At 38.0% G+C, this 15,783-nt stretch overlaps 1 protein-coding gene across 3 annotated transcripts in view; it reads right to left on the bottom strand.

Moving 5' to 3' along the window:
- Positions 1-14,571, bottom strand: part of sts (steroid sulfatase (microsomal), isozyme S) — a 194,350-nt gene extending 179,779 nt beyond the window's left edge. For 2 of the 3 annotated variants that reach the window (XR_008600860.1, XM_023287874.3), the window contains exons 1-6: positions 13,206-13,361; positions 12,565-12,750; positions 7,980-8,101; positions 6,760-6,882; positions 2,243-2,654; positions 1,817-1,953 (exon numbers count right to left, since the gene is read on the bottom strand). Coding sequence is in view for 2 of the 3 variants with exons in the window: in XM_023287874.3 (XP_023143642.2) it covers positions 1,817-1,953; positions 2,243-2,654; positions 6,760-6,882; positions 7,980-8,101; positions 12,565-12,734 (964 nt within the window). In the remaining variant the exon portion in view is untranslated. Of the gene's footprint in view, positions 1-1,816; positions 1,954-2,242; positions 2,655-6,759; positions 6,883-7,979; positions 8,102-12,564; positions 12,751-13,205; positions 13,362-14,340 lie in introns of those variants that run through there. The other variant, XM_035956107.2, reaches the window with a different exon arrangement.
- Positions 14,572-15,783: the final 1,212 nt, after the last annotated feature.

The following is a 15,783-nucleotide window of genomic DNA, read 5'->3' as shown; positions in this document are numbered from 1 at the left end:
AACCAAGCAAAAGGAAGCAGCAATAATATTTTTCCCTCAGAAAGCAAAGTGCAAAGTAATCATTGTTCTCCTTTTTGTGCCGATACAATACTCATCAAGCTAATATAATTGTGGTAATTACGTGTTCATTGGGAAAACAGCGCCCCCGCATTTATTCTATTGCAGCCTCTACTCGTGTGGAGTGTTGACCTTTAGAATGAACAGCAATAAGAATGTAGAAAAAGTGGTCACATGATTTCAGCAAAATCTTTGAATTGTGAATTGAATCTGCAACCCTGGAATGAAATTAAAGAACTGCAGCAAAATTCCGTTTTTAGCTGCACCAGTTAGCCACAACAGTAAAACCACTGACAGATGAAGGGAATAATATTGAATGTCTTGCATTCGTGTCAGCATTGGCGCATACCACCTCCCTAAACACAGTTGCAAACCAAACACAGTACTATTATTTTCATTTAGAAAGAGTGCAGAAATCAGTGTTTGGTGTAATTAGCTTGATGTTCGATCATACACTATCGTTAGAAATTTTTCACTTAAAAATGTCCTTATTTTTGAAAGAAAAGCATTTTTTTCCCAATGAAGATAACATTAAATTAATCAGAAATAAAAAATCTAAATGAAAAATCTTCTCATAAATGGTGTACTATTTGTCAGTCAATAGCTTACTGATAGTAATGTGTGTGTGTGTGTATACACACATGTATATTTAGACATATATATATATATATATATATATATATATATATATATATATATATATATATATATATATATATATATATATATATATATATATATATATACATATATATATAGAATATATATGGAATATATATATTTGGTCATCAGATGGGGGGACAAAAAAATGGCATTTTCGGGGGAACTCCAGACTTATCTGGTATTTCAAAAAATATTTTCAAACTTTCTTTTCTCCTATTTTTTTTAGATTTGGTCTCAGGACAAGTAACTTTACACAACAAACTGCATGTTTTAGTATTTTGTACATGGATTATTTGAAATTTGATGGGTAGGATGTAAAATGTCCTCCAGTTCTGGAATAACCCTTAAATAGGCAGTGTAAGAAACACCTGGAGTGTCTTATTTTCCACACCTATATATAAGATAGAAATGAAACAGCTTAGGCTTTCTGGGTTGGGTACAAGTGTTTCATGTTAAATGCCAGCCAACTGTGCAACTGATTGTCAGCAGAAACCAATGAAGTTTAGAGAAGGTTCAATCAGAAAAATTAACATTAAATCTTTCTCTCCATCTCTCCTTTTCCCACTTCAGTTATCTGCCGATGTTTACTCTTTCACTTAAACCAATCAGATTTTGCCACGACTTCTGCAAACTCATAGGTCTTGATGCTGTCAAAAATTGAAACCGCTTCTTTCTCTGCTCCTGTCGTTTTGTTGCAAGATCAGTGCAGCCCTTCTCCACCCCATCCACCTTCAGTTTTCATCACCATCCTGCCGCACATCTCATCCATCAGCTCTCCGACTGCTTTTCACCCCTTTACTACCACCACCACCACTCCATAATCGAACCATGATGACGTCATGATGTGGTTTAACCGACGATTACTTCCACTTTCCCTTCTTTGCACACTTTATCAGATGAAATGATTTATTTTCTCTTCTCTCTACTAGTGGCACCTAATTGAAATGGGCTCTAAGCCAAGAGTCACTAACAGAAATGGAAGTCAGAAAGTATTTAAGGCTGAACAAACTGTGTGCTTTGCTGTGTTCATGGGTTTTGCTGGCAATAACAAAAACAAAGAGCAACAACAGACTTATCGCTAACTTTTCTGACCTACCTACACTCCAGTCCACCTCATGGACGGCATCCCCATAGATGCCGTGACGGCTTGTTCCCCTGAATGCCGCCGAAGCAAACACGGCTGTGTGTACTTGGACGAAAGAGAAAAACAGCAGGAAAGGTCTGGCTGAGTTCCTGCAACACACGGAAACTACTGCATTTAAGTAAAAGTAGTGGAACAAACTCACTTTCAATTGCACTCTTTAAAGTGACATTTCAGATCGAAGACAGGAATTTACAGCTGAAGTGCTTCTTTCTTTGTTTTTAATGTGATTTCTTTATTACGCAGGCTCTCTAAAATGCTATGTGCGGCATAGAATTACAAAACGTGTAGCGCGAAGGACAATTTTGATCATTAAAGAAGTCTATCTGCAAGACTGGCAGAGCTTTCTGGTCCACGTGAATCAGAAATATTGCCATATACCTCTCTATGAAATCCACCGCCTCGTGAGTCATCCTCTGTGTCAGGTTTTCAGATGTGAACGGCTGCTCTACGATGCTGTGGTCCCTCAGGAGAACACAGTTGAAGTATGGGATCATCAGGAAAAGTCCTGCTGCCAGAACTGTAACCACAACCAGCAGAGACAGCAGGCTCAGGATCAGCCCTCTGCGGATGGTGATGATCCCGCCATGGTGGAGGAAAACTGCTGTGACCAAAACGATGCCCAGCGTCCCAAATGGAAAATATTTCTGGATCTGGAAAACGGTGCCGTGTCCAGGCTGGCAATCCCGCAGGTTGGTCAGAGGGATACCGAAGAAGTATTTAAAGCCGTGGGTACTGGGATGGTGGCAGTGATCATCACTGCTCTTGCAGTTAAGTCCTAAGTGCCATTTTCCTGCAGACAAGGAAAAAAATGTAAAGAAAAGATCAGAAAAGAAAAAAAAAACATGAAAAGTGAAAGTTATTTTTTAACAGCAACAATAGAAAAGCTGTTCAGTACACAACAGAAAGAAGTACACACCATTCTATATCACCTAAAAATTTAATATTTCAAAACTGCATCAACTCCAAATAATTGTATTATTTACAAATGTGAAAGATTTAACACACTCAATTTGTTTAACATTTCAATTAAAAGACACAGGTTGCCACCAAAATCACAAAACTAAGATGAAAAGCACTCAGGGAGCACATTACTCCATCGAGGCTATCCATTCACCCATATAGCACTGTCAAAAATAGAGCATTTGTTTATTAGTTATTGATGATCAGAAATCACAGCAACGTAGAATGTGGCCATTTAATATAGATGTACCCACAAACAAAATGACCTTGCCCTGAGCACAGGCGTGTGTTATACATGTGTATGTTATGTACGGATACCGGGTCGCATGACCTATATATGTAGCAAAACAGGAGAGGAGCAGAGCAGGCGCTTCACATTGTCAAATGTTTGTTGACATGCTGAAGACCATGACGAATTTTGCCTTTGCCTTCAGCAACTCTGTTAATGGAAAAACGATGGATGAAAATTTTTTGCAAAAACTCCTATAATAACCAACCAACCCCAAAAACCGCTGCAGTTCTTTTTAGTTGTAGGCTGAGGAAACTGGGAGACTGCAAAAACCTTTGCCTCAACTGGAGCAACGTAACCCTGACCCACCACATGGCCAAGATAAGCTACCTTTGCCATCGCAAATTCACATTTGGCCAGTAAGTCAAAAAGCGCACAGACACGCTGAAGGTGCGAGTGCCACGTGTCTTTATAAACCACCAAGTTGTCTAAATAGACGGCACAGCCCTCCAAACCAGCTACAAGGTTGCCGGAGCGTTTTTTTAACCCGAACGGCATTACTTTATAAGAGAACAGCCCAGATGGAGTTACAAACACAGAAATTTCCTGTGCATGCTTAGATAACGGAACCTGCCAGTATCCTTTAAGCAAATCAAACTTGCTGACAAATTTGGCTGAACCTACCTGGTCAATACAGTCATCCATTCTGGGCAATGGAAAACAATCCGACTTGGTGACTGCATTAACCTTTCTGAGGTCTGTACAAAACCTGGGTGTTTTATCTACTTTTGGCACCAGAATGCAGGGAGATGCCAAACTTGAGAATGAAGGCTTAGCAATTCCATTTTCAATCATGTAATTAATTTCAGAATCGAGATGTTTAAGTTTATCAGGTGCCATGCGATAAAACCTCTGATTAATTGGCAGCGTGTCACCGACATCAATGTCATGCTCGATCCAATCAGTACGTGACAGAACATCACCAAACATACAGGGATACTTACCAATCAGCTTTGACAACTTCAGACGCTTGGACTCAGACGGGTGAGACAGGATTTTATCCAAGTTATTAAGTGATTCTGAGTTTTTTTAAACGACCATAGAGCAAACTGTCATCAGGCTCAGGAACCCCATCTTCATCTGAACCCTCCAATACAGAGCTCACAGCCAGCACAGGATACACAAACTCAGAAGCATTACCTACCACAGGATCAGACTCACGCTTGTAATAAGGTTTAAGCAAATTAACATGACAGAATTTCTTGAACTGTTTATGACCCGGTAAGATCAGACAATTTTTCTACAACACTGTAAGGGCCTGTAAACAGCCTCAAATGGTGATCCAACGATAGGCATGAGAGCTAAAACTTGGTCACCGGGACTGAACTCTTGTTGTACAGAACAGCGATCATATAGTTTTTTCATTTTATTCTGAGCCATCTGCAATCCAACTCAGTGCAGTACGCCCGAAGCAGAGATTTCAGGGTCTGGTGAAATCTCTGAAGCGTACCCTGACTTAGTGCATGATAAGCTGAAGACGTATTGTGTTTTATTTTTAATGTTTTTAGCACCTGTCCGAACATGTGTGACGTGAAATTTGAACCTCTATCACTCTGCAAAATTCTGGGGATGCCAAATACTGAAATAAACTGAGTAAATCCCTTTACCACAGATTTAGCTGTAATGAACCTCAGCAGATATGCAGCAGGATAACGCGTGCTTTGGCACATCACCGTAAGGAGATACTTACTGCCAGATTTTGAACATGGTAAAGGGCCAAAACAATCAACTATGAGATGTTCAAAAGGTTCACTTATGGCTGGTATCGGCTGAAGAGGAGCAGGCATCACACACTGGTTCAGTTTCCCTGTTAACTGACACACATCACAGGTTTTTATAAATGCAGATACATCTCTTTTTATATGTGGCCAGAAGAAATGTTTCACAGAGTGCAAATATGTTTTCCTGACGCCGAAGTGTCCACCATCATCATGGGCCACTTTCAACCCCAAGGGATGGAACTTAGCCGGAACTAACTGGACAGCACGCAACTCAAACTCATCTGCTGTCATAGCAGCCTGGGGTGTAGTCTTTAAGTTTCTCTCGTTAACAAACGCGGCAATGCGAGACGGAAGCACATTTTTAAACTGCTCTAAAATCAACAACTTGCACAAATCTTCAAAAGTTGTGACATCAAGAGCAATTAACCAACGTTTAAAATGCAAGGATAAAACTCTGGCAAACTCTACAAATGTCTGGCCAGAACGTGTCTCCCACGATCTAAATCGCTGCCTGTACGCCTCCGTTCATAAGCCTTCAGGACAGCTGCTTTAACCTTCTCATAGCTACAGCTATCCTCAGCACTCAATGAAGAACATACCTCCTGCACTTTCCGTGTCAGAACGCATTGTAACATTAAAGCGCAGTCTGCATCAGGCCAGCCTCTTGCTTTTGCCACCTGGTCAAACAAGACAAAAAATTAATCTGGGTCTCTTTCATGAAACTGTGGCAATAATCTCAAATTATTTATATTGAAAGGATGCCTAGGATCCTGCTCACCCTTTCCATCACCATATTATTCACCTGTTTTACTCCAAGACAGATGACTCACCTCAACCTCCAACCTGGCTCTCTCAGTTTCTGTCTCCTGCCGAACGCGCTCGATTTCAACCTGTTTTTTAATTTGTAATTCATGTTTTAACTGATCGTGCTGTAACTGTAACAGGAGAAGCTCTTTCTGTTGCTCAAATGTTAAGCCTTGTGTTTGCACAGAAAACGACGAGACAACAGGACAGTCTTCCTGATCTATGGCCATAACTCCCATTTCCACTAATTTTGTTTTTAACGTCACCTTAACATTTTCTTTTAACCGTTTCAGCAAGCCTCACCAACTGTTCTTTTGTGCACTTTTCTAAATTCTCCTCAGATGGAGTAACAATAAATGACTCAACCTCAGACATTTTGACGATTTATTCAAAATTAACTACAGCATAGGACAATTTTACAGTCGAACAGGACCTGTCAGGCACCACAAGGTAACCGTGTGCACTCGGAGGATCACCCTAAATCGGTATGGAGTTCTCCCCCTATCTAATAGAAAAACCCCGCTATCTAACCTCCTCCCTAGTCTTCATGCAACGACTAGCGGCGGGTTCTTATGCACTGTTGACTGCTGGCCGGTTGGACAACTAGCACACTAGCAACCCTCCCAAAACCACGGACATGCTGATGTTTAATGCCAATGTAACTATGGAAACAAAAGGAAACAGGTGCGCCAAACAATTTTACACACCTGCGCTCTCGCTGGCACAAAGCACCAATCAACAAACATCTAGTCTGAATGCGAACAACAAACAGACAAACAAATCACAGATTTACCAAAAGTGGAAACCCTTAACAAATATTTTACCATTAACTTAGGTACTAATCCTCAAATCAAGTCCTGACCGAAAAAGAAACAAATTGCATAACAAATTATCCAAATGTTGTAAGTAATCAACACTTCAAACAAGGCAATTTACTTGCTTTCAGCTGTTTGTATGAGTTTTTCCTCTGACTTTATTCAGTTTTACATATCCCATATCTGAAAAGATTGAGGTGCAAAAAACAAAGTAAAAAAAAAAAAACACGTAACACTTGTGTAAAATCTACAGTAGTAAGAGCCAAAAATCCACAACTTGTGAAATGAAGGGGAACTGTAACGTACCTATAAGAGCGGTTTCATAGCCTTGTTGTTTGGCTAGTTTAGCAAAGGTGACCTCTTGGCTGGGAAGACCTCCAGATGCTGCATTAAAGATAAAAACACCAGGTTCCCGATGATCAGCCAGGCCTGTTGAAGAGAAAAATTTGAAAAAAAAAAGAACCCATTATTTTTGGTCACTGTTTTAAAGATTAATTTGCATGTATTTTTTGAGAGTTTGCAAAGAAGAATATGGCAAAATGCGCACAGGTTTCAACTGTAACTGCTGTCTGTAGTGCATCTACTAAATACTGACATGAAGAGGGTAAATACATATGCAATAACTTTTTATTTTGTTTTAAATTTCTAATTAATTGGCGTTACTTTGTAGAAATCTGTTTTCCATACATTCTTGTCAAAAGAGCCATCTAAATCAGCCATGATTCAATGTTACAAAGCAATAAAATGGGAAAATTTCTAAAAAGAGTAATAGTTTTTACAGGCACTGTATGCGCTCATGTCCTTTTATATATCCAAATGAGAATAACAATCTGCCTTAATTTTAAAATGATGAGTGTCTACAGCTTAGATTATAAATACTTTGTGTTTTAAAAATGCATACTGTGTACTATTAGTAAGAACATAACTAATATATTATATAATAATAAGATACTAATAATAATGTGTACACCAGGTTCCCAATTATCACCTATGCCCTTTGAAAAGAAAAATGGAGAGCAAAAACACATTATTTTGTGCAGTTTTGCATATGTTTTTACACAGATACAGTAAAGGAGGGGAAAGCTTAGGTAATCGCTTATTTCTTGTTTAATAATTTTCATTAATCAACATTTCTTTTTAGAGCTCTGTTTTCACTTTGACAAAAAAGAATCTTAGTTTGCAAATTCTTGTCAAAAACAAATTAAATTGACCATAATTGAATGTTTGAAAAGAAAAAAAAGGGGGGGGGGGGTGACAAAAAGGGGTTGCACAATGAAAAATCAAACCATCATACCAATGGGAATAACAGTCAGCCTTTTTTTAAAAATGACAAGGCTGTTTTTGTGTTTGAATAAAGTGTACTGCATATGGACATCATCAAAGTCAGCCTTCTGAATAATTCAATAACTTTCTGCAAGAGGTAAAGATCTGTTAGATGTAACAGTGTTTAAACAGTTCAGCTGTGTGGGGACATGGCCCGAGGACCAACATTAAGCACTGTGTTGTGTGTGTGTGTTTGAACTCGCCTGATCGTATTGGGTATCGTCCGGTGAGAAACGCTGCCCTACTGGGTGTGCAGAGGCTCGCTGCAGCGATGTGGTGGGTCAGCTTTGCCCCTTCTTGTGCCAGCTGGTCAATATTGGGAGTCCTGCAAAACCACATCATCAACTCTGTAAATCAATCATTGGAATTCACATCTGCTTTCTGAAGGGGAGCCTCAGAGGAGAGCTCAACTGCAACTGCGAAGAGGAGAGGAAATAATGGGCAGCCCTGCCTGATGCTGCAGGGAAATGGGAAATAATCTGATTGATCCTAGCTGGTTTGCACTTGTGTCATAGGGGACGAATAATCTTTCCCATTTGGAAATATTATCCGAATGCCCCGCTAGACAACTGCAAAAACTGCTCCCATTGATTAATTTTTGTGGCATTTTGGTGCGACACAGCAAACTGGAAGCACAACACTGACTGTGTGTGTGTTTGCATCACTTTATGAACACATCGAGCAGACTCACAGAAACATGATCTGTAACTGAAGCAAAGGAACCATTCAGTGAAAGCAGGAAATAAGCCACAGTGTTCATAGATTCCCATCTGTCTTTGCAAAACTTCTTGCAGTGTTTCCTCTACATTCATTTATGAATGGTGGGCCACCATTTCATTTGTTTACGCCACCACAGCTCCCGGAGAGCCTGCCACCGCTGCTGAAAAAAGTCCTAGAGGAAACACTGTCTTGTGACATATTTTTATTTGTTACTGCTCACTACTTGTGCAATCTAGCTTTGGATAACAAGGTCAAGGTCAGGGTGTCTTTATTAATCTCCCTTGGGAAAAATTTGTCTTTGACAGAGGATACCACTCATACAACAATAAAATAACAAACATCTGGAATAAAAAATAAATTAGTGAAATGAAAGTGCAATGCATTATCACACTGCTTAACCCTCATCAGTACATTAATCCGTATACTTGGGGTCCAGCTGGACTCCAGTAGTATTTCATCTGTTTCACATTTCTGTACCTGTCCATATGCTCTCAGTGCATATTTTCCTGAAACTTGTGTCGTCTAAAGATACAAATATGAAAGAAACAATAAAATTACTATTGATGATCACTGACATGTATCAATTAAAGTATTAGTGTAAGAACTCCTGAACTGAAATGAAGCACAATGCAACTGAAGCAGTCATCACAGGAGCAACATAACACAAACATACACAAATAAAAGATGCACAGTCCTTCTGGGGTCTGGCTGGGGTCCCCATGGACCCCAAAATGATTTTTCTATATATACACCACAAACCTGGTTGGAATCAAATAAGCTTTGGTGTATGTGATGGCAACTAGTGACAACTACCTAAAGGGACTGAAAGATCCAACTCATAAATAAAAAAATATGAAATCTTATATATATCCTCCATGCAGACCCCAGGGGTAAGAAAAAAGTACAATGTGCAAATACAGCATTATATATGAAAACAATCCATAACATAACACACCCCTTACACCAGAAGTGTTAAACTCATTTTAGTTCAGGGGCCACATTCAGTCCAATTTGATCCCAAGTGGGCCGGACCAGTAAAATCACAGCTAAACTTCTAACTTCTAAATAACAACAACTCCAAATCTTTCCTTTGTTTTAGTGTAAAAGAGTGCAAAAGTTCACATTTAAGGAATTATCTTTTTACAAAACATTATGAACAATCTGAAATTTCTTATGAAGAATAAATTCAATTTCAACAACACTATGCATGGGTTTATCATTTACACATTAAAAGTTACAGGTCACAGAGTATCTATAAAGGCACAAAACATTCAGTCACAGCTATCTGGAACTGAAGAATATAGTATTTTACTTGGTGATCAAAATGACAACAGTCAGACAATAAAAAGACAAAAAACAAGACAAACATTACAAAAATGGACAAATGACAAAAACACTGACAAAAAATTACATAAATGACACAAACAAGACAAAAAATGACAAAAGTGAGAAACAAAACAACAAAAAATAGACTAACACAAATGAGACAAAAGAAACTAGTGGTGGGACGTAATTACAAAAATTTATTTTAATTTATTACAGGCTTTGTATATTAGTAATTGCGATTAATCACATTTTGGTCAAACAGCAATATTTGACACAATAAGTAAAGTTTTTCAATTCAAATAAATTTTGGTTGACAGTTGAATCAATGAATAGACATATACATGTTTATAGTTTAAAATGTATAAAATTAATACAATTTTAAAATGGGACATGTCGAAAAAGGTGATTTTGATGATTTAAAGCTTGGATTTAGTTTGGTTTTTCCACTGTATGACACATAACATCAGCATAAGTATTTGAAGGACCTTCAAAAGTTGAAAATCCACAGATTCATTCTGTTATCATCACTTCTGGGTCTGACAAATCACATTTTGATGGTTCTTTTATTAGGAATCTATATTTTTTATAAACAAAAAAGTTTATAATTAAGTTATGAAAAGACAGACATAATTGTGGTTTAAGCTATTATTCCAACGAGTCCTCTAAAACTAAATCACAAAAATGTTTTTTCATTTCTATTTATCTGCATTTTTTATCTGTCTACTGCATTCACAGATTATATTCAACATTTTAAGACTTTCTCTAAACTCAAGGACTTTCAATGCTAAAGTAGTCTATTTTGAAAAATGAGGGAACTTAGAAAGGTGTGATTAAATGCTTTATTTTTTTTAACGCGTTATTTTTTCTGTAATTAATTCATCGAAATTGACACGTAAATCTCCCAGCCCTAAAAAAAAACACAAAACGACAAAAATGTTACTCAAAACAATGAATAAAGCAAAACACAAAATGACAAAAATAAGACAAAAAACACAAGCAAGACAAAAAGGAAACAAAAACAAGTCAGACAAAAAAAAAGATAACTACAACAAAAACAAGATAAAATATTACAAAAATGAGACACAAAATGACAAAAGAACAATGAGCAATATAGTATTTTACTTTATGATCAAAACAACTTATCATGGTCAAGAAATTTTTTAAAATTCATAGTTTTACAAATTTAAAATTTGCAGTTAATGTCTCCTCTGTAATTTTACACTTCACATATTGGTTTTACAATGGCCAACGGGCCGGATTAGACCCTCGAGTGGGCCGGTTTGGGCCCGCGGGGTGCATGTTGGACACCCCTGTCTTACAACGTTACACACATGGTTACCTGGATGACCATACTGGCTTCCTGTTTTTCTGTTCATCCCGGGGAATCTGCTCATCAATGAGCTTCACTGACAAAGGGATCAATGAGTGTTTGTACCTGTTGTGTTTACATAGTGGAACCCTATACCTTCTTCCTGGCCATTTTCCAGTTACTGAACATTCAGTATAATAAACACCAGCATAAGTACATGTCAGATTAGTTGATAAGGACAATAATTGTGTGTTGTAACCATGTAGTGTTAGGAAAGTGCAATTGCAGTGAGATAAAGACTAAATGATGTTTTGTGAGGTTTAATGCTACAACTTTATGTGACAGGCAAGAGAAGTGGGATTTAGGTGGTTAATAAGGGATTGTGAGATAATAACTCAGCTAAAGGTAGGAGCAGCTTTTATATACTGTATGTTGTTGAACCTCAAAGGTCTCAACCATTCTAAAAAGGAAATTACCTGTATAGATTTCTGAGCTGAGAGCTGTGTGTACATTACAGCCACTCTCAGGGAAACACAAAGAGATAGAATCAAGAAGCAACTGTATGATGTTTATGAAGTATTTCTACCTAATAAAATGTGGGTGTAGTAACGCTGATGCTAAATATATGTCCTTATTTGCTTTGGAAGGAATGTGTACACTATTTTGATTGTATTATCACTGCAAGAGAATGAAGGTCTTTCAATAACCTTATCGAGACACAAAAAGGATTGTTTTTACACACTTTTGGCCTTTCATTCCTTGCACTGTCTCCTACATATTTGAAGTTCTAATAGTGCACAGTCATCAGCTGTTTTATCATGAGACAGACAAAGCCTTTGACCGTCTGGCCAGTGGTAAAATTACTGAGTTTAGGGGCTGAATTTATTGATATGGTGAAAACTTCATATGCTAATCCCTCTCTGTCAGTTACTCTTAGCATTTTAAATCATTTACTGTTTAGCTCTAATCTCTTCTTAGTGCTGTCTCCGCTGTGTCATTCCTATCTTTCTCCAGGTCTTGGACTGCCTTTTGTCGATGAAAAGTCAGACGTCCTTTGGAGGCCAAGCCAGTGATGACTCACTTTTCCTGGGTTTCTTGTTGTGATTCTTTTTCATCTCACTCTCCTGTGGCATTCTCAGCTTTTCTGACTTTTTAATCCTTTTCTAGGGCTGCGTTACTGAACAGAACATCCACAATCAAACACAACAACACTCCAATTTGAAAATGTAAAGTCTGCAAAGACAGAAGGTAAAGAAAATGAAAAAATAAATAAATAAAAAAAGAGGAAGTCCAATGTTTTGGAAGTAGCAGAATTGCAGATTTTCTTCATTATGTGAATGACTGTGAATGTGAATCATCTTCCTAACCCATAGAGCAAAACCACACTCAAAGCCTTTCAGCCTCACAGAATGACAACTGCAATATGTTTTTACCTCAGAGTTTTATTGCCATAACAGCCCAGGTCTCCAATTCCAAGGTCATCTACCATCATAAGGACAAAATTGGGCTTGTTGCCTTCCTGAGGAGACACAAAACTCAACTCCATGAGCAGCAGCAACAGCAACAGCAGCAGCGAATCCAATTGCAGCCATGTGGACTTCATGTTGTTAGAAGAAACACTGAGGAAGAAATCACAGCAAATATTAACATAATATATACACATTTATATTCCATTACATCACAGCGAAGCCAACAGTGGTTCAAGATTATTTCAACCAATACAAACGGCGACATGTCAACCACAGTGTAGTCCTGACCGGCCAGTTAGAAGCAGCTTGTGCTTCACCATACATGCATTTAAACATACTACATGTGTGCATAATGATGATTGTATTTAACAAATCAAAAGCTACAAAAAAGCAGCAATAAATTCTACTTATTGAGGAAGCGTTACACAAGATCAACACAACTCTTTTATGTTTCATATAGTGCAATGTGTATATCGGTATTAAGCCAGCAGTATGTTTAATAGAAATAGTGAAAATAATAAATCCTAACACACACATGATATGTGTCACTGGCAGTTGTGTTCAAAGACATATAATAAAATAAATGATCACACAGTGTCACTCACCCAGTTGACCTCCAGAATGACAGCAGCGACAGAAGCAGCTATCGTGTGTTTCTTTGTAAAGGACTAATGCTGGTTTTACCTTATCTTTCCTTCTGACCTCTGATCTCCAGTCACTCAAACTATCCGGAACATAGAAAGCTGTCAGAAGTTGCAAATCTCGCGATAGTTGCTTGTCAAGTTAGGCTCCATATATAGTAGCAAGTCCTGTCTAAGTTTCAAAATATAACTTGACAGACGTGTTTTAAAACTAAAGGGAAAGAAAAACACCTTTTAGTGATATTACATAAATCTGAAAGGTTTATGTAACAGGTCATGTAATAGCATGTTTGATTTGCCTCATGTTTTTTTTGTTGTTTTTTCAGTGGCTGGATCTATAGGATAATAACATTTAAGCAAATGTCATTAGCAATAGATTCCAAATGCCATTTCATTATCATCATTTTGAGATATCATTTTCCCTTGTGCTTACAGTGACCATATTACACAGTCACGCAGTGTTTATTTTTTATTAATTAATTTGAAATATACATTTTGATTTTAATGGTTGACCATGATATCTCTACATTACCAGCTCAGTTGACTCTGCTCAAATCTATAAAACAAGTCTGCAGTACACAATGACAAGATTCTGGAGAATATTCATCAGAATAAATTAATTACTCATCTGCTAAAAACCCATTGAGTCAAAAGGTCAAAGGGTACATTTTAAAAAGTTTAGTTTTCTTGAAGTACCTTGAATTATGTATATTAAAAAACATCAAAGTGGACACTTCAAGCATCCTACACAGAAGTAAAATTTGACAGATATCACCCTGTTAAGCTCATTTTTTCTATTAAAAAAAAAAAAATACAAAAAACCTACAGGTGTTCATTTAGATTCAGGTCCAGGGAGATACTTGGCCATGTCACCTTTTTCTTCTGCAAAAACTGGCCACATAGTCGCCTCTTAATCGCCAGTCTTTCTGTTTCCAGTGTGGCATAGGAACTGACAGCTTCGACCACAACATTAACTCTGAAGAAGCCAAACAATGACTAACACTAGTTCCTTGATGGAACTCCAATTCTACATCCTGCTCATAATGTTTCAGTTATTTCCTGTTTTATTTTGGCATTTCCTATTGTAAGCTGTACTCACTCTGTCTCAGGTGTCTTTACATTCCAAGTCTTGACGGATTGCAGGGAAAAACATGGCGGAGGGCCAGGACCTACTCGTAGCTGAAGTCTAGAAATACGTGAACTTTTCACGTGAACGATTCATCACACAGAGATCACCGTGGTAACCGCGTTATGAACTATTCATGGTGTGAAATTAAAACTAACTGCTGAAATGCAACTATTCGGTAAAATGCCGCGTCGTAAGTGGTGTAAACCATGGCAAACTTCTTCTTCTCTAGTTTAGTACCAGAGTAGACCAGGTAGACGTGTGTTTAAGATACACTGCCCCCTGCAGTTTGGAAGCAGACTTCTTCTTCTCTAGTTTAGTACCAGAGTAGACCAGGTAGACGTGTGTTTGAGATACACTGCCCCCTGCAGTTTGGGAGCAGACGCGCACGGAGTATAAATGCACACGTTCTCTCGCATGGATTTCCGTGCGGCAGATTTCTGCGCGGCTCGTTCGTGCGGAAAGTATATTCCAGCCTTAAGGCTGGAAGAAGAAGAAGTCTGCTCCCAAACTGCAGGGGGCAGTGTATCTCAAACACACGTCTACCTGGTCTACTCTAGTAATAAACTAGAGAAGAAGAAGTTTGCCATGGTTTACACCACTTACCGAATAAAAGCATTTCAGCAGTTAGATTTATTTCACACCATGAATAGTTCATAACCTGGTTACCACGGTGAGTCACCAGCAGGGAGCAGTGTTGTTAAGCAATCCCAAAGGGCATTTAGAGCAGCAGTCAGGTCAGGATGCACTGCAGTAGTAGAGAGAAATACCATGAGGGGGATATTTCATTTTAGTATATGCAAAACCTAAGGCACAGTTTCCTCCTTTGTGTGGTGTCAGGAGACCTCTTGTGGTCTTTGATCAAGGCTGTCACCCACCGGTGATGTCTGGGTTGGAAGCATTTATTTGCTGAATGTTGCACAAAACTCTGATGTTGGACATGTTCAGACTTATTCAAAATAAAATGCTAAAATTAAGGGTAAAATACAGTACAATACAGCATGTGATGGAAGCATTTGTTCCTGTTTAGTGCCATCTGAAAACATGTTAACAATACAATGTTCACATACATTGGGGTCATTTAACAACGTTCTTATTTTTGAAAGAAAATAAGTTTTTGAAGATTGAAGATAAAAGTTGAAGATAACATTAAATTAATCAGAAATACAGTCTCGACATTGTTAATGTGGTAATTGACTATTCTAGCTGGAAATCGCTGATTCTTTATGGAATATCTACATAGGGGTACAGAGGCCTGTTTCCAGCAACCATCACTCCTGTGTTCTAATGCTACATTGTGTTAGCTAATGGTGTTGAAAGGCTAATTGATGATTAGAAAACCCTTGTGCAGTTATGTTAGCACATGAATAAAAGTGGGAGTTTTCATGGAAAACATGAAATTGCCTGGGTGACCAC

Source organism: Amphiprion ocellaris, chromosome 24 (assembly GCF_022539595.1).
Source record: "Amphiprion ocellaris isolate individual 3 ecotype Okinawa chromosome 24, ASM2253959v1, whole genome shotgun sequence".
Taxonomy (NCBI): Eukaryota; Metazoa; Chordata; class Actinopteri; family Pomacentridae; genus Amphiprion; species Amphiprion ocellaris.
The sequence above is the reverse complement of the archived record's forward strand: the minus strand, read 5'-3'. Positions and strand labels throughout refer to the sequence as shown.